At 36.4% G+C, this 18,983-nt stretch overlaps 1 protein-coding gene across 1 annotated transcript in view; it reads left to right on the forward strand.

The window, feature by feature from the left end:
* The first annotated feature begins 888 nt into the window (after positions 1-888).
* Positions 889-18,983, forward strand: part of LOC129232652 (neuroglian-like) — a 64,163-nt gene continuing 46,068 nt past the window's right edge. Inside the window, exon 1 of the mRNA XM_054866784.1 lies at positions 889-952. Coding sequence (XP_054722759.1) covers positions 889-952 — 64 coding nt within the window. The remainder of the gene's footprint in view (positions 953-18,983) is intronic.

The following is an 18,983-nucleotide window of genomic DNA, read 5'->3' on the forward strand; positions in this document are numbered from 1 at the left end:
ACTCACATGTAGAGGGAAATGGATTCCAGTAGCGCCACCTGTTGAGTAACTAGACAACTAGAGTGGCAGATACCGCTCTAGTTGTCCAGTTACTCGATAGGTGGCGTCGCTCACATTGCATGCAAAGGTAAATGGATTCCAGTGGCGCCATCTGTTGAGTAACTAAGCAACTAGAGCGGCAGATCGCCTGTCGGGATGAAGATCTGTTTCGTTTCTCCGCTCGAATCTCCGATTCACTTCGCCGTGGTGGGATTTTTCTACAGCAGTATTCTCGCTCGGTTCAATGGATTTTCTCGGCTATATGTCGAGCATGCTCCTGGATGGGACTCATCGTGCAAAACCTGACGAGAAGTGCCTTCAATGATGTAGGTTTTTTCGCTTTCACACCCACCTTGGCGAGAAGCAGCCATGTCTTCTGTTGAGCAAAATATAAAGTGTGACGTGGTTGAAGTAAATGTCATGGCATTTATCATGGCGGAAGATAAACCCAAAGAGATAAAATTTTATGTAAAATCATGTTGCAAAAAAAAAAAAAGAACTAAAATATTGTCTGAAATAAGCCAAGTGGATGAACCTCGTGAGCTAGCTACATTTCCAAAAAACAGCCTTTAGAAATGAAAACACAAAGCAATGACCTACCTTTTGGCTCGAAAATCCGGGTTTGCCATACGGTCGTGTCCGGGTTGCCACATTGAAATAGTATCGCCGAACGTCGGCGATGTTTCCGAAAATCTTCATCTGATGCCGGCGAGGTCTTTCGGAGAGCGGAGATTCGACGTCTGTCTTCACAATCTCGATATTCATCTGCGTACGGAATGACGAAGCCACGGGACTCTGTAGAATGGCTCGTTTTATACCAAAATCATCCCACGCACTGCCTCCCAGACCATGTCCTTTGAAGAGAAGAGTCAGGACAAGGTCCTGCTGAGGATGGGAGCAGCTCTCCTCAGATGTACATACGTAAGGAAAAGAAAAATAGATTGAGCGTTCTCTGATGGTGACAGTCGTTTATAGATTTGTATTCTTTCTCCCCTTCGAGTGAACTTTACCCGATGGATGTGGAAGCGATTGCGTTCCGTTTCTTTGGCGACCTTAACAGTGGAACGATTGCATGTATTTGTGCTAAAAGGCAAAAATTAATACTTAAAACTGAAAACGAAATACCAGAATTTGCTGAAACAGAACTTCCCTGCATTGAAGATTCGTGGATAAAGTCATGGGCGCCCATATGCAAAATTCTAAGGGGGGGGGGGGGGCTCAGAAATTTTCCCAATGGTTTAGCAGAGCATTTTCCTCATGGAAACTGATTCCAGTACAGATTATAGAGACATCAAAATTTGACATTTTTAATAACTTATTCATTGATAGATAGAAAAGAATTTTTTTTACATCTTTGCAAGTAAAAAAGCACTAAAAGCGAAGAAGTTCTCATCCCAAAGGGGGGGGGGCTTGAGCCCCCCTATATGGGCGCCCTTGGATAAAGTGTCCTCCATGGAGCATCTTCCCCTAATAAAAGTAGGCGAATTTTTTTTTTCATTTGTTTTCTAGTTCACGTTTTTACTCGATCGACAGAACGACAAACTCTAAAGCTTTTACCTATTCTGTTTTTTTTTGTACCATTCTTTGAATTTTAAAATTGGAGTGGATGGTTATTTCATTTACCATTTTGACGCTACGACTCCTTTCCGAATCAACGAATAGACCGAAACGATAAGTCGTCGTTTTAGAATCGCCTATTCACCTTTCTCTAGAGCAAGTACCGTTTTGCCTCTATGCACCCCCCACCCCCCGAAAGGCTCTCGTATCGAAATGGAACGCATTCGTTTTCGTGTCCTGTTCTATATAGTTTATATATATATATATTTTGTTTGTTGCATTTACAAGGATAGATTAGTTATCATTTTTGAACGTTGTGTTTGTCTTCCCAGTTTTATTTCTCCCTTCTCTGCCTTTGTTTTCGTTTCTTTGTTGATTTTATTCCATGATTTTATAAACGAAAGAATTAGACTCGAAAATCAAAATGAATCGTTGTCGCCGATGTTTCGTTACCTTGCCGGGGGGAAACTTTTTTACGACTGGCGTTGGGACGAGATCACTTTTTTTGAAGCTCTTTAGTGGTCAAAAATGTTGAACTTTTGTTTGACTTTAAAAGCGTTTAAAAATCTGTATTTTTGAATATTATTTTTAATTATTCTGGTCAGGGTTGGGTTTTTTACCGGCAAAAAGGTATTTTTGCCGGGACAGTGGAAAAAACCATGGCAAAAATGGAAAAAAAACCGGCAAAAATGGAAAAAAAAAGGCAAAAACCTAATTGCAAATAAAGTAGCATTATATTGTTAATCAAGAAATAGTGACACTATAATATAAATAATACACTTTAATATTTTAGTTATGTCTCTCCATGTTACTTCTAATTTATAAGGTGAAAAATAAATTAAAAACAAATGTTGGGATTGCAAAACTTTAAATGTTTGCTAAAACAATTTTTTCAGAATGAGCCTATTTTTTCTTTTTATTTTATAGTTGCATCTTGATTAAGTATACTTTATGTAGATATTTAGCATTTTGTAAAAAATGCTATAATAAACAAGCTAATTACATTTTCATTGTAAGTTAATTATTTGTCTTAGATGTTACAAACTGAAATTTTATGTTAATGTTTAAAAATTTAAAAGTAAAAATGCTCCCATAACTTTAAAAGTAAGTTAAACCTTAAAATTTTTTTAAACTATAAAAATAATTAAATTAAAATTTTATCAAAATCTTTTCATGCTTTTACTTTTATATAAAAAGGAAAAAAAAAACTGTCCGTAAGTTGTTAACACGAAATCTATTTTTGCCACTTTGGCAAAAACTGGCAAAAACCTATTTTTGCCGGGCGGTAAAAACCGTGGTTTTTTCCGCCCCCGGCAAAAACTTGCCAACCCTGATTCTGGTTTTAATCTTAAATGTAATTTAAAACCCTTGAATTAATTTTCACTCATGCATTAAGTTAATTATGTGAGAAATAATTTTATAATTCTCTCGATTCAAAATGTAGCTATTCAGACAAAATGATGTTAAGTGTGAAGTTATAGGAGTAGATTTTTTAAATCTAGATTTAATTCCGTTTTAAATCGACCTTTCCGTATTCTGCCAACCATGTATTATTTGATTTCTCGTTTAATCCAAACTCACCACTGACGAATTCAACGTTCAAAAAAATTGATTCATGTTTCCCATGCAGGTGGCTTCAAATTTTTAAAAGTTAACTTGTACCATCGATAAAAGTGTACATACATAACTAGTGTTTTACATTGTATATAGTTTGCTGCAAGAATATTTGCAATAAATATGAAACTAATACAATCGTGTGGAGCTTACAAAGTCACTTTTAGCAAAGAAAGAAATAATACTTTTTCATTGCATAGTAGCTGAAGAAGAATAAAACTGGCAATAGTTTGTCAGATTGTTTTTTATTCGTAGACGTTTCCCGGTAGGGCTCATATTTTCGTAGACGTTTCCCGGTAGGGCTCATATTTTCGTAGTTCAGTAGCGTGAATTGCGTATATTTGCACACAACACACACCTACAGTTGGGTGATGCCTTTTGTGTCTATTCCCAGAAAGAAATGGACCTTTGCCGAAACAGAATTTTCTAGAATAGAAGTCCCAGTGAAGTTGGCATAGATCTATTGTTTCTCTTCATGTAAATATTTTTAAAATCGACTTTTAGAAACTAGAATTTTGATTTTTTTTTTGCACTCAAAGCCTTGATTATCTGAAAAACAGCCCTCCCCCCACAATCAAAACTGCATGCAGCTAAAAAAGTCCCATACTGGAGAAAGCATCTGTTGGAAAACCATTTGCTCTTAATAAGTAAGTGCATTAAACTGAAAAGTTCAAGAATAACATTTTATGGTAGAATAACAGGCGATCTAACGCTTTAGTTAGGTAGTTATTTCATAGACGGCGCCACTTAAACGCTATAAAAAGAACTGATTTTGATGGCACCCATCTGTGAAGAAACTGTTAACCAGAGTGTTACATCACTTTCTGCACCAATTTTTAGCAAATACTTATCCAGTACTATGAATTTATTTTTAAAAAAACATGAAAATATTTTTAAATGCTTCTCATCAAATAAAGATTCCATTGCAATTGGAAGCCAATGACGCAAGAAACTTAAAACGGTAACTTAATTCCTACTTAACGGAATTCAGTGTTAAATGTTTTGCTGCATGAGTTAGTAAATTTTTTGTAATAGGCAACTATGGACGAGATATATTTTTGGCAGCTTTTTAAATGTATATTTGGTATACATATTTTGCAGCTTCATCAACGACCCTATTTTAGTACACTAGGAAAATCAATCTCTCATTGTTAAATTGTTCTTGTTTATTACGGTGGTTGAAAGTTTATTTTTATATCGATTTTAATTTGTTTTGTTTTGTAACAAAATTTTCCTGTGATTATCTTTTTTTTTTAATCAAACGATCATTCCAAAAATATAATCTTTTAATATTGTTATCAACCCTGCCTCGGGGAAAAAATCTTTTGCAGCTCAAATATTTTTAAGAATGTGATTCATGGCAGAACCTCGGCATTTTACAGACATTCCTGAGGAGGCCGTTGGTTGGGATGTTGGTTCAATCTTTTTGCATCCAATCGTCATTTGCCTCGATGTTCTTAATTTTTCTACAAATAAGAAGTAATAAGCATAATAATTGAAATAGAAACATTATTTTTTGGAAAAAGTGATTAATCGGATGTTTAGGTGCTCTTTAATTTACGATGATCTCGATGTTCTAGATTTTATTTTTGATTTTCATCATTGGCTCAAAGTGATGGATTATTTAAAGGGAGGGATAAAATTGAGATTTGATGAACCATAATAATTAAATACACTGGTAATGGCTAATAGTATCATTAATTATGAATTGAAGAAATTATTTGAAAGATGCATAAAACATCCAACGTGATTTATCAAGTAAATTAGAGGTTCGGTTCCAGACACTGTAATATATCAGTGTGTCGAGGTTCTGCCTATGAAATAAATATATATTTATATCTTTTCTATCTTGGTGTGTGATATTGTTTAAAAGATATGGTTGTGAAATATTTTTTTGTGAATTTTTAAATGGACTTAAAACAGTGAGGAATGCTTGGTAAAACGCACCTAGTTTTCGAAAAGCATAAGAAATTTTAAAACGAGGTTGTGTATTTTTCCACAAAAGATTGTTTTTAACCAGTATTTTTGTATTGAACTATTTCTAGATTGTTTTGCATGAAACAGTTTAGTATTCATTATGTATTTTAGACCAACTCTTTTAAAAAATTGTTGGCAAAACTAGATAGAAAATGCATTAAAATTTCAGAAGTTGTTATCCGTTCTTTGGAATGTCAAAAGATTGTTTTCCAGAAATGTGCTCATTTTGTACAGATGCAATCGAGCAAGCTGTCAACCGAAAACCATTCTATTAATGGTAACAGATATTTCTGAGTTAAATCTGTTTATTTCTGTTGTTCATTTGTTGTTCATCTTGTTTGCCCTGCATCTATGAATCTAGACGCTTCAATGACCTACAAGAAATGAAGATGCTTTCCATTTGAAAATGAATGTTCAAAAGGTTATTTAATTATTTACCGGTAATGTTAATTATTAATTATCTTGAATTGACAGCTATTCTTGTTTTTATGTACAATGACTCTTATTTCATTTACAATTTATTCTACAGTGACTTGTAAAATAGTTTACAATTTTATTGCAAATGCTATTTGCAAAATGTTTTTTAAATGCTTTTCGGTCCTGCATCACAGAATGACCGAGCTTTTTTTTTTTTTTCCAAAACCAGAGCGGTCATTCCAAGCTCGTCAGTTTGCGAGATCGAGACTCTCGCTCACGTGATCGGTTGTGGCGTAGAAATATCGCAAAGTAGTATTCTAATCTACTCGAACCTAGCGGTAAGCTAAATTCGAGTCGATTAGAATACTACTTTGTGACATTTCTACGTCACAACCGATCACGTGAGCGAGAATCTCGATCTCGCAAACTGACGAGCTTGGAATGACCGCCCAGTTTTATATTCCCGATCAAGCCTCACCCAAATTCAAAAGAATATACATTTCTTTTGCAAATGATGTAATAGGTGATAGATTAATCGTGTTTGGTCAAAGGTTTATACACATCCACACAAAGCAATCGACAATCTCTTTGCAAGCAAAAGCATCAACGGCACAATTTTAGAAAAGCGGGCCTATTTTTTCTAAGCTCTGTAGTCGTACATTTTTCGAGGTGTTTTACACTCGTTTTTTTTTTTTTTTTTCAAAGGAGGCGGCATTTGTTTTGATGGTAGACGCACCTATTTTTGTATTTCCCGGTTTTTTAACGAGCGTCGAGGGTATTTTTTTATACTGCTGTTTGTACGCGCGTGCGTGATTTTAAGACTCGGTATGAGTCTGTGGATCGATGATGGTTTGGTTTTGACGGAGGTTTGATTCTTCAGGGCTTCCAATTGATCTGTTGTTCTCCTTTAAAGTCACTTTTTTTAGTTTCAAGTCCCTGAAGTTCAGAGTCCCTGAACTCTGTTTTGTTTTTCAAAATCCGGATGTCTTTTACCTTTGTTTTTGAAAAATTCACTTTCATTTTGAATTTTTGTCCTGTAGCTCTTTTATGCATTTTTTTTTTTTCCAAATATGAATGTGTTGCTCCCCTTCCATTTGTTGATTTTTAAATCAAAAGAAAGCACGATGACTGGAGTGCGAAACTCTTGTTTGGTGTCATTCATTCAGCATAGTCAGTGGCGAATCCAGGGCTATGAGGCTGCAGCCGTCCCCAGATCAGAACTAGTTTTTAAAGCCCTTTCATTAAATGTCTATCAAATCTTCAAATTTTTTCTTCTTTCTAGCTGCTTTTAACTAACGATTTTTCAATTTTTATTTCTTTTTTTTCATTTACACCACCTGCAACTGATACCATACGAAATTTTTTTGTATCCATAACAAAAAATTGAAAATTTTTTCTCTAAATTGCTTAGCAATAGTTTCTAAAATGCACGATTTTTTTTTCTTTTGCTTTTTCATATATTTAAATTTTACCTTTGAATAGTAAATTTTAAGTGATTTCAAGTGTGACTCACTTCCCAAGTGTGACACGATTTCAAGTGGGAAATTTTGTTAGCCAATAACACCCTTAGATAAACAGATGATGAAAAGGGAGACATAAAATTTTAATAACCTCAGCCGCCCCCAGAACAAAATCCTGGATTCACCGCTGAGCATAGTTTATTCTAAGCAAAAGAAATTTTGAAAAAAAAAAAAAAACTTTTCAACCGATGGATCGACCAGAATTCATTCAGCTAGTTACTTGTTTAAAGCAAGAGTTATTTTAACAACAAAGAAAAAAATTCAGAATTGGCTAAAATCCGTCGATCATTAGATAATCGGTAAAGTGGTTGTTGGCTTGTGATTAACCAATTATCTCTCGTTTTAAACTTAAAAAGTTAAGATTAAGCCCCCCCCCCCACCTTTTTTTTCCTTATTGAATTTAGATGCTATTACTTATTTTATTTCATTTACTTTCGCTAGAAGCGAACAAAAAATCGGTTGGGAGCCTTGATTTTTGACGGAAACCCGCCTCAGTGTTCCTTGCATCTGCAAACGCATTCAGTAGACATATAGTTGGCAAACTCTGAAAGTGCTTCATATCTATAGAGCAGCGTTTCTTTCTTAAATTGTGTTCCGCGGAACCCTAGGGTTCCATGGAGATAACTCGGGGGTTCCACGAATCTTATCTGAATTCTTTGTTTTTACTCAAAAAGCGAAGTTTTTAATCAAAATCTTATGAATGAAAACTACAGAAAGTATCAAACTGAACTGCGAATTAATTACCACTTTCCTCTTCATCAATTCAAGAGTGAGACTTATATTGAAATAATAAGACTTTATTTAAGAATAGAATAATAAGAGTAATTATTATTTAGTATATAAAATTATATAAGAATAGAATAATAAGAATTATTAAATGAAGACACATTATTTAGTTTAATGTTAGTTTTCACTGCAAGTAAACCATTTTCAGAATGTTACACTCAAACACTATTGAAGAAAAACGGGGGGTTCCACGAAAAAAATTGGACATTAAAAGGGGTTCCACTCGTGAAAGAAATTAAAAAATGCTGCTATAGAACATCAATGGCAGAAACGTTTTGGTTCACTTTTTCTGTTTCTCCGACGAAGTTGACAGGCGTTCCGAAGAGTTGTGGAAAATGCACATTCTGAAAACAAGTTATTGGCCGGCATGGCGAAAGAATCGGAATAAAACTCATGAGCTTTGTGGATACATTGGCATTCTTTAAAAATTTGTTCTACCGAAGCGTACAAAGAGCTACATTTTGAAGCAGCAATAACTGAAAATAGGACTTCTCTTTGTTTCTCTTTCATAAACATTTGATGCATGACTAATATTTAATTTAAAAAAAAAAAAAAACGATCCTAAGTGCCGACCTCATAATAAGACGAATCTTGTGGGTCAGAGCACATGTGAAATTGAAAAAAAAAAAAAAAAGAATGATACAACATTTTGGAAAACGCCGAAATGTCAAGATAATCACAACTGCTAAGTTTTGCTTGTCTCAAAAGCAAGCGAGAGGGAATATTGGAAATCCTTTTAAAAGCCATTCTTCTACAAGTATTTTATTCGCTAACACATAAAAACTAGAAACATAAAATTTTTAAGTCTTTGAGCTTTGATGAGCTAACGATGAAATCGTTATGGTTCCAGTTCTATGTAACTTGGAGGTTCTAAACACATTCCATCATACGCAGAGAAATTCGCTCTTTTGATTGGTTTAGTAAACCCCCATTCTAAAGGACCCTATTAAAACGTACTTCGCTCAATCCGATGCACATCTTCTATGTATATAAAAATGAATGTTTGTCTGTATGTCATCCATGAACTCAAAAACTACCCGGCAGATTGGCTGAAACTTTCACCGTTTGGGAACTACTTTGATATACCCCCCAAATCGGAAATTTGGCGACTTTTTTTTCTCACTCATGGTACAAAATACAAGAAAATACTAAATTTGGCAACAGCAAAAACCTAAAAGCTGAAGAAACCTTAATTGGCAACACAAAAAAAAGAAACAGCAACCCTAAAAAGTCTGTGGGGAGTGCCAGATTTGGCGCGTAATTTTTGGGGGGGTATATCAAAGTTATACCACCGTTTGTTATTTTTGGTACTGGGAATGTTTATAGACCAGTTCAAAAAAAATCCGATCGATCGTTCCTTTTTTATTCCAATTTAAGTCACAATCCATTGGATAAATACCAATAAAATGCAGAAATGAATTCGCGTGAAAGATCTCATTGATAAGAAGTTGGCTGTTGCCATTTTTCTTGAGTTTGAACAAATAAATTCTTTCTTTATTGTTTTATGGCTTTTCATGCAACGGGGGGATTTAAAACTTTTTCTATTTGATATTTTTAGCGATCTTGCAAACTGCGTGAGTACAACATTTGAGTAGAGTCACTGGATACCTGGACCGATTATTATGAAAATTGCTATATATATGTATTTTTCCACGGAGAAGGTGCATCATAGGCTCATTGAAGCCACTCGCCACCAGGTGGCACTGCAGAGTAGCAACTTCTGCCCCGTTCAACCGATTGTCATGAAAATCAGTTTAATGATGTATTTTTTTCGTTGGCGTAGCAACGCGCGTCGGGTACAGCTAATACTGTATAAATAAAAGATGCGCTAATGCAATCATGTATTTTTCTCTTGTGCAGTTTTATGTGACATTTTCTTAAACCGAAACATATTTTTTTCCGTGTAAGTTCTTTTTTTTGTGTGCCTCGGCTCGTACTTTCATTTGTTCCGACGACCTGGAATTAATTGACGATTTTTAATGAGGCTCTACTGTTTAAACGCCTGTCAAATTTTCGTCCATGAGTTTATCTTTGGATGATTTCCTCGTTAGCCTACTTTCTCGCTAGAGTTGTAGTAACACGCGTTGTCTGGAAGAAGTTGCCAATGACCATGTAGCAAAGTTTTTGCGATTTTTACATTCCTGTTGTGTTGCCTTCACGTTGTGCACTTAGTCTGCGAAAGACATTATTTTTCCACTTTTGTATATGTCCGATCGAAACGGTTGTTTTTTTATTTTCAAGCTTTCGTCTCTATTTATTTTCGATGTATTGTTTGAATCTATTTCCCGTGCCTTTCGTAGGGAGAGTGACGTCATCGAGATGTTTTTTTGATATTCATTACTTTAGTTGGTTGTTACGCGTCTCGTGTGGCGCATTATTTGAATGTATTTTCTATTGATGTGTTTAAAGTTTAATCATGCTATGTATTTTTCCTGGAAAAAAAGTATCATTAAATAAAGTTTGATTTTTTAGAAGAAGTATGTGTCGTGTGTTCCTTTCCAAGTTGATTTTCCTCAAGGCGAGTGTAGTCGATTCTTTCTTATCCAAATTTGGTTTTAGCCTTAAAATTTGGGCCGTGGTAGCCCGATCGGTAGAGTGTCGGATTCGGGGCCGGAGGGTCCTGAGTTCGAACCTCGATGGTCGAAGACCCACCGTCGTCATTAAAGGGGACTGGGCGACGTTAAATAGGCTCGTGGTCTCCATGTCCACCAAGTGAAACGATACCTCTGGGGGTGCTAGCACCAGGTAACTATTAGCTCCTGGTCTAGTTCTAGATTCTCATTAACTGTTCGATCCGGTGATGGTGCTGCCATCTATCGGTATAAAAAATAATGGAGGCAAGGCACTTAGTATGCAGTCCTCGACATAAATACAGTTGTAGTCAGTTGTGACTCTGAATAGGAATAGGAGTCTTAAATTTTTTTTCCCCTCTTTTTCTTTCCTTCATTTTTTTTTTTTAAAGTTAAATATTGACATATAATAAAAATAAATAATGAAATAAAAAGATTTTTACGTACCATGCTTTTAAAGTGAACTATAAAAAGTATTAAAAAATTTCTCTAAGCTTCATGTAGATTTAAAGCCCCATACAGTTTCAGAATTTCTTACATATTGTCTGAAAAATGCATTTTTGATATAAATGGCTCGCAAATCAATCGCGAGCTTTTAAAAAGGAAAAATATGGGGCACAGGCAACAAACAATGGATGCATTTATAGTTTAACTAACCATTTTATAGCTCTGCAAATAGTATAAACTGAGGTGTTAAGTTTTTCCGTGGATAGCTTTTGTTTACACTTATGTAGAACGGGACGCCCCCGAGTTTAAATGTTCGTGAGGGCAAAAGTTCTCGCTTCGCCTTAATGGAACTCTAAATTTTACCGAATGATCAAATAGGTACACATTGGTACATCTAACGAAAAGGGATATTCGGTCATAAAAATTTGTTATTGCCTCTCCAAATTTTCCGAATCGTCAGATGAAATTTGCTGAATGAAAAAAAATTTTGGGAGGTCCTAGTGACCTCCCATATAGTCAAGAATGGGAAACCACATCAAGATGACTTGCTGAACCACAACATCGGGCCTGAACTGCTGACCTCCAAAGTGTTTTTTTTTTTTTTTTTGAGGTCCAAAAGAAAGGAAATCACTTGGCGCGAGGTCGGGACTTCGAACGCAAAAGCCTTCATGTTTTGATGTTCTCGTCAGGGCCTGATTACTGAATAGGCCAACTAGGCCCTGGCTTAGGGCCCCGGATATTTAGGGGCCCCCAAATGGCTAAAATTTCTTTAGTCTATGGCTAAAAGTGTTTCAGCCAACGGCTAAAGTTATAAAGTTTGAATATACAAGGGGCCCCAAAAAAATATTTGGCCTGGGGCGCCTCGATATCTTAATCGGGCCCTGGTTCTCGTGTTTTATTTCCAGGACTGCTTTTCTGGAAAACCGAATCACCCGTTCACGGCCGCGACTCAGGATTCAATCATTCCTCATTTGTGTCAAGGTACTGGAAATTTTACGAATTCGCCCTTGCATTAAACTCCTCGCTTGTATTCGTATTTCTTTTAAGTTCAGCATATTAGCATTGCAATACCGCCAAAGGCAAATTCAGGATTAGGTCAGCTGACCCCACTGTGACAAGATTTTTTTTTTAGCAATCACGATTGCTTATTGTTCTCACTTGACTGTGTTGATGTCCTTTGATTTTATTTTCCCACCGCCACCCTCCGCACCATCACCGTCGACCGGCTGCTCCTATAGCGAAAGCATTCTCCAGGTTGCATCCATATCCTACACTTACACGCATACATACACAACTACACACAAACGCACGCACACATATATACACACAAACACATACAGACACCTACACACGCACACATACACTCACACATACAAACAACTACCCACACATTCTTACCTGCACACAGACACAAACACATGCGTACACACACACACATTCATACACACAACTACTCACACACACTTATGCCAGCACACAGACACAAACACACATGCCTACACACATACACCTCCCCCCCACACACAAACACACACTCGTGATTGCGAAAAACATAATTTGAATTCAAAATGTCAAAATTCAAATTAATTTTTTTATGACTATTATCAAACTTTAAATTTTTATATCCGGAAAAATAGTACATGGAATCAATGTTAACCTTTTTTTTTGCTTCCTTCTGTAAGGTATTTCTTCTCAACACGTCAAAATTCAACGGGTTCGTTTACTAAGCTATTGCCATTTTGAGTTTTTTAATTTTCAAAAGAACAACCATCTCTAATGAGCTCAACCCCAAGCCTTGCGTGTGTGTGCTGTAAAATAACTATGTAAATGCATCCAACTATTTTATAGGGGGACCCGGGGTAAAATGGGTAGCCGGGGTAAAATGGGTATAGTTGCCTTTTTCTTGTTTTTATTCTACAAGACAAAATTTTTAGAAAAGAAAAAATTGTGTTGAAAATGCTTAGATATCTGGCAACATTTTGACGTGAGAAAAAAAACTAGCAATACATTTATACCAAGCTTAACAGACATTTTATTTTTCAGAACACAAAACATGTATTCATAGTGAGTAATAAACTTCTTTCTGAAAAAATTTACAGAAAGAGTTCTGGAAATTTTTTATTTGGATTTGAAGAATTTATCTAACAAAAAACTCAAAAAATAAGTAAATTTTAATAATAACAAAAAATTTATAGTACTTTTAGTTGTGCGGGGTAAAATGGGTATAGCCAATGTTTTCGAGTTTGAGACATTAAATGCATGAAGATTAACAAGCTTAAATTATCTTTGCAAGACACCTGTTAGATATTATTCATGTTTTAGACTAAAAGTATGTTTTGTAAAAGTTTTATTAATAAGTATCCTGTATTTATTTGTTCTATTTATTATTTTAACTACTATAACTTATGCCAATTAGTACTTAAAGGTAATATATTTTTTGATTATTATTGATAGTTTATGATTACTGTAGGTTGGTAATTTACTGTAGCTTTACTATTATATACATTTACATTATAAGACATATTAAGTATTGATAGCAAATATGTTGTCTTTTTAATTTCCTTTTAAAACCAACCATGCCCAGAACATAATCTACGTACAACCTCACACACAATCAGAACAGAATCCTTATGCCTCATTGCAAAGTTGTACTGAAAAAAATAAATTCTCCTGTCGTACCTCTAGCATAAATGTGTACCTCTTTGTCCGCAGCCATTTTCAAGCAAAATACAAAGGAAATACAAGAGAGGGAAACACAGGTGGGAGAAGTTTTTACTACAGAGCAGGTGGCTGCAAGATTGTATACAAAACAGGCAAGAAACACAAAAAAAGCAAAAAAGAATTAAAAAAAATAAATGTACAATTAATAAAAAAGGACATTAACAATAATTGATAAAACAGTCAGTGAAGTAGACGTGAAAACAAGAGGTTCTGCCAGTAGTTAAACCCAGCCGTTGGCGAATGGATCGTTGTTGAATTTGTGGAAGAAGTCGATTCACTACGAGTAATTCATAGGTTTAATCATTGAAATCTTAGCTAAAGGTGAATAATATACTGAGAAGTTTTCTACAAAATCATCTGCCGGATTATCCTCTATGCTCCGCAAGAAAGATGACATTAATTATATGCAGGCACCACAAGTTGTAAAAATACTACTTCAACCAAATCACAAGTCTTTGCTAATACACCTTTTGTTCATAAATTTAGTTCAGTAAACATTTTTTGCGGTTGTTTTGGATTAAAGTTTTATCCTCCAATGCAATTAAACTCAATTTTCTTTTATTTTCTCCATTAGTATCAGTGTAGTTCAACTTTAAACAGTATATACCCATTTTACCCCGGTGTATACCCATTTTACCCCGAAGTACGGGGTAAAATGGGTATACATCGGGGTAAAATGGGTATACCCCTTTACACTAAATTTAAAGCAAAAAGTAAACACAAACTATGTTCAAATTAGACCTAAGATACACAATGTATAGAATATTAAACAAAAGCATAATTATATTTCATGGTATTTCTGCTATGGGTCATTGAAATTAAAAAAGCTGTTTTTTATACCCATTTTACCCCGGGTGACCCTAGCTATAATCTCATATATTCAAAGCTTACAGTAACGTGACCGAAGAAATATGGCTTTTGATGAAAATTTGAGGGAGTATGATCCATGGCCACAGCTTGCGTTTCTGAAAAATAGGGGAGGGGGGGACTCGAAAGGGTTTCGATCTCATTTGGGCAGGGGAATGATCCGTGCCCATGAGGGAGTGCACCTTCACCTTTGGAGGGGATGGACACCCATGTTAACTGATATGCTTTTTCACTTAAACCATTGAAACTTGACCTCCCTTTCAAAAATCTCTAGATCCGCTCCTTTAATATACCGCCATAAAATTGAAAACCGGCACTAAAAATGGCGGCATTGAAACGGATGCGTGTGTGTATCATCGGTAGGAAAATTAAGAAACGATCATTTGTTTTCGATTCTTTCTTTCACCTGTTTTTTTTATTCTTCCAACGAGTTTATTTACTTTTTGGTGAGAGTGATTGTTCTCTATCTCTTCGGAGATGCTCGACGAAATAACAGTGCGTCCGCCTCCGCACGCACTTCCTGTCCACACCCTGCGCCCCCCCTTGACCCCCCCCCCTTCGCCTACCGTTGTCCTCCCTTATCTCCGGTTTAGAACCACTTCAGAAGGCATCCGCCATTTTGGCTCCGGGAAAGAACGCGTGTTGTGAAAATGCACTATCAATTTGAACGGAATTGTGTGTGCCAAGTTGTAAAGTAGTCTGTTTTTTACTTCCTTTTACAAAAAAGGAAGTATTGTATTCGCAAAAGAAATTTCACTCAAAATTCGGCCTTCATTTTCATTTTGCTCACCCCCGAATGAATGCTGAGTTTTTTTCGACCCGACCACACGTGGATATGTACCTAAAAACGTATAGACGCCCGAAATATCCATTTTGACGTTTCCCGAGTTAATTAGAACGAGTTTTCTCGTGACGTCTGTATGTGCGTATGTATGTCGCATAACTCAAGAACGGAATGTCCTAGAAAGTTGAAATTTGGTACGTAGACTCTTAGTGGGGTCTAGTTATGCACCTCCCCTTTTGGTTGCATTCGGGTGTTTCTAAAGAAGTGTTTTGCCCTTTTTGGGGGGGAAAACATTGTTAATTTCGGTGTAAACTCGAGTGGTGTTATAATTTGGCGATACACTTGGCGATATATTGCCAGTCTCTTGGTCGCCAAGTTTTGTTGCCAACTTGGCGACAAATTCGACGATTTTTTTTTAAAATTTGTTTCAATTTGGCCACTGTTGGTGATATTTAGAGAGTAAACTATTGAATCATACGTCTGTATGTACGTATGTATGTCGAATAACTCAAGAACGGTAAGTCCTAGAAAGTTGAAATTTGGTACATAGACTCCTAGTGGGGTCTCGTTGTGCACCTCCCTTTTTTGGTTGCATTCGAATGTTCCAAAGGGGGTCTTTTACACCTTTTTGGGGGAAATCAATGTTAATTTCGATGCAAGCTCAAGTGGTGTTATAATTTGTCGGACACTTGGCGATTATATCGGCAGCCTTTTGGTCGCCAAGTTTTTTCGCCAACTTGGCGACAAATTTGACGATTTTTTTTTTAAAATTTGTTTCAATTTGGCCACTGTTGGTGGTATTTAGAGAGTAAACTATTGAATCACATTAAAATTGCCAATAATGGGGAAATAACTTTAAATTGGCGTAAAAGGAAGTCATGTGATGCGCACATCAGCTCGTTATCATTTGGGATCGAGAAAAGCAGTATTGGTAAAAAGTATTTAATGTCATGATAAGTAAATAAAATACATTTTTAAATTTATTTTCTGTTTAGTTTAATTTTGTAGACATGTCGGCGTCAGTGGGAGTCGTTGTTTATGTACTAAAGCTTTTATACGTCGGTTACTATTCGGTGATCAATACATGTTTTTTGCAGTGCAATTTTTATTTGGAATAGAACTCTAAAGTAGTAGTAAAAAATAAATAAATAAATAAATCAAAAAAATTATATTAATTTGAATTTTTGGCATCTTGAATTCAAATTATGTTTTTAGTTTTTCGCAATCACGATCGTGTGTATGCGCGTGTGTGTTTGTGTAGGCGCATGTGTGTGTATGCATGTGTGTGAGTGAGTGTTGTGTACGCGAGTGTGAGTGTAGGCGTTCGTGTGTGTGTGTGTATGTAGGCGTGTGTGTTTGTGTCTGTGTGCAGGCATGAGTGTGTGGGTAGGAGTGTATATTCAGTAAGTTACCGCCTTATAGCCAGGGCTAAGGCAGAAATACGTACTGAATGATACGTACCTTGCCTTCAAAATTCCAGTAGAACAGAACCATTGCTTCGGTCACTCGTCTGGTCTGTGCTAATTCTGTATTAGCTACCAGTTTGTTTGGCCCTCTTGGCTTTCTTAAGAGGTTTTCCACCTCCAGCTCAGTCACTTTCCTATGCCGGGCTGATGAGTGCTAATAAGCACGAAACTGCAGTCCTCGGTTGGAATGACTGAGCTGGCGATGTATTTCACGTATTGTATTACTGTACAATACGTGTGTACTGTTGTATTATTGTCTGTCTTAGCTCTGGCTATAGGGCGGTAACTTACTGAATATACCAGAAAGTTAGTCAGTACCCTAAATACTTTCAACAATTTGATTTCTTGATTTTTATATGTTTTGAAACTCTATTTCAATACCTTTTTAATGACACAAATTTCTTGATCGTGCTCATATTAGAAGTAAGTTAAAATAAGCTTTAAAAAAATGTAAAACCTATTTTGATAAGGTATGATTTTCCCCTTTAAATCGCAATATCTCGAAATGGTATTTTTGAAACGAAATGTTCCTCTCTCTCAGAAACTAAATTGTGTTAGGCTCTGAAATTTTTATCACCTATTCCATACATCTAACTGCATATACTGAAGTAAATTTTTTCTCATATTCGAAAAATATTTTTTTATAGAGCTGATTTTGTGTTGCTGATCTGGTGTTAAGCTCTTTTGTAACCAAACATGGCGTCGGCCTCAGTAACACCGAGTCCTTATCTCCAGTGACGGAATGGCGAAGATAAGGTGATAAGGCTTCGGGGGCGCCCAGCAGTCTGGCCGACTCTCTCGAACTCTGGACCCTGGCGACGCAGGAATGCGCAGGTGGCCGCTCGAGTGGCGAACTAATCACTGTCATAAAGGGCAGATAATGCTTTTTAATCGGCTGATAAATCGGGCCGCTTTTCCACGCATCCGGGTAACGCGCGCTGACACCAGAAGCGCAACTGACATCTGAAGTGTTGCGTGGGAACACCAGCCCAAGGGGGGCAAGTTGGAACTCAATCCCCCCCCCTCCCAGAAACTAGAACTTCCCTGCTTTTAGTCCTTTTTATTTCCTTTTACAAAAAAGAAAGTATTGTATTCGCGAAAAAATTTTCACACAAAAATCAGCCTTAATTCCCATTTTTCTCACCCCCGAATGAATGCTGAGTTTTCTTTTTTTCGACCCGACCACACGTGGATATATGCAAAGGAACCTACAGACACCCGAAATATCCATTTTGACGACCCCCGAGTAAATTACAACGACTTTTCTCGTGACATTCGTATGTTTGTGCGTATGTGTGTATGTATCTCGCATCACTCAAAAACGGTATGTCCTAGAAAGCTGAAATTTGGTACGTAGACTCCTAGTCGGGCCTCGTTGTGCACCTTCCCTTTTGGTTGCATTCGAATGTTCCTAAGGGGGTCTTTTGCCCTTTTTTGGGGTGGAAATCATCGTTAATTTCGATGTAAACTCATGTGGAGTTATAATTTGTCGGACACTTGGCGATATAACGACAGTCTTTTGGTCGCCAACTTGGCAAAAAATTTGGTGATTTTTTTTTTAAGTTTGGTTTCAATTTGGCCACTGTTGGTGATATTTAGAGAGTAAACAATTGAATCACATTAAAATTGCCAATAATGGGGAAATGACATTAAATTGGAGTCAAAGGAAGTCATGTGATGCACACATCAGCTCGTTTTTTTCGCAAAAATGTAAAAACATTTCTTCTCCAGCCATTAATGAATGAGTTATTAAAAATGCCAAAATTTGATGACTCGATCAGTCCTTAAATCGGTTTCCATGGGGAAAATACCCGGCTAAACCATGGGGAAAAATGTCTGAGTCCCCGTCCCTTAAAATTTGACCCCTCCCTCCCAAGGGCGGATTCAGGGGAGGGTCAAAGGGTCAGCTGACCCCCCCTGTGAAAAGAATTTCATTATGATTAGTATTCAAACTCCAAAAATTTTTAGATCCAAAAAAATAGTATCTGAGATTTATTCTAGCCTTTTTTTGCTTCGTTCTGATGTAAGGTTTAACTTGTTTTTTATACAGTTTAACACCCTGACGATTGAAACTTGACCCCCCCCCCCCTTTCAAAACATTCTGGATCCGCCCCTGCTCCTCCCCCCCCCCCCTCCATGCATAAGTGTAGTAGAAGGCATGGACGCCCATGGAAGGGGGCAGCCCCCGTCTAGACATTGGAAATGCCAGTTTTTAGAA

Source organism: Uloborus diversus, unplaced genomic scaffold (genome assembly GCF_026930045.1).
Source record: "Uloborus diversus isolate 005 unplaced genomic scaffold, Udiv.v.3.1 scaffold_13, whole genome shotgun sequence".
In the NCBI taxonomy this organism is placed as follows: Eukaryota; Metazoa; Arthropoda; class Arachnida; order Araneae; family Uloboridae; genus Uloborus; species Uloborus diversus.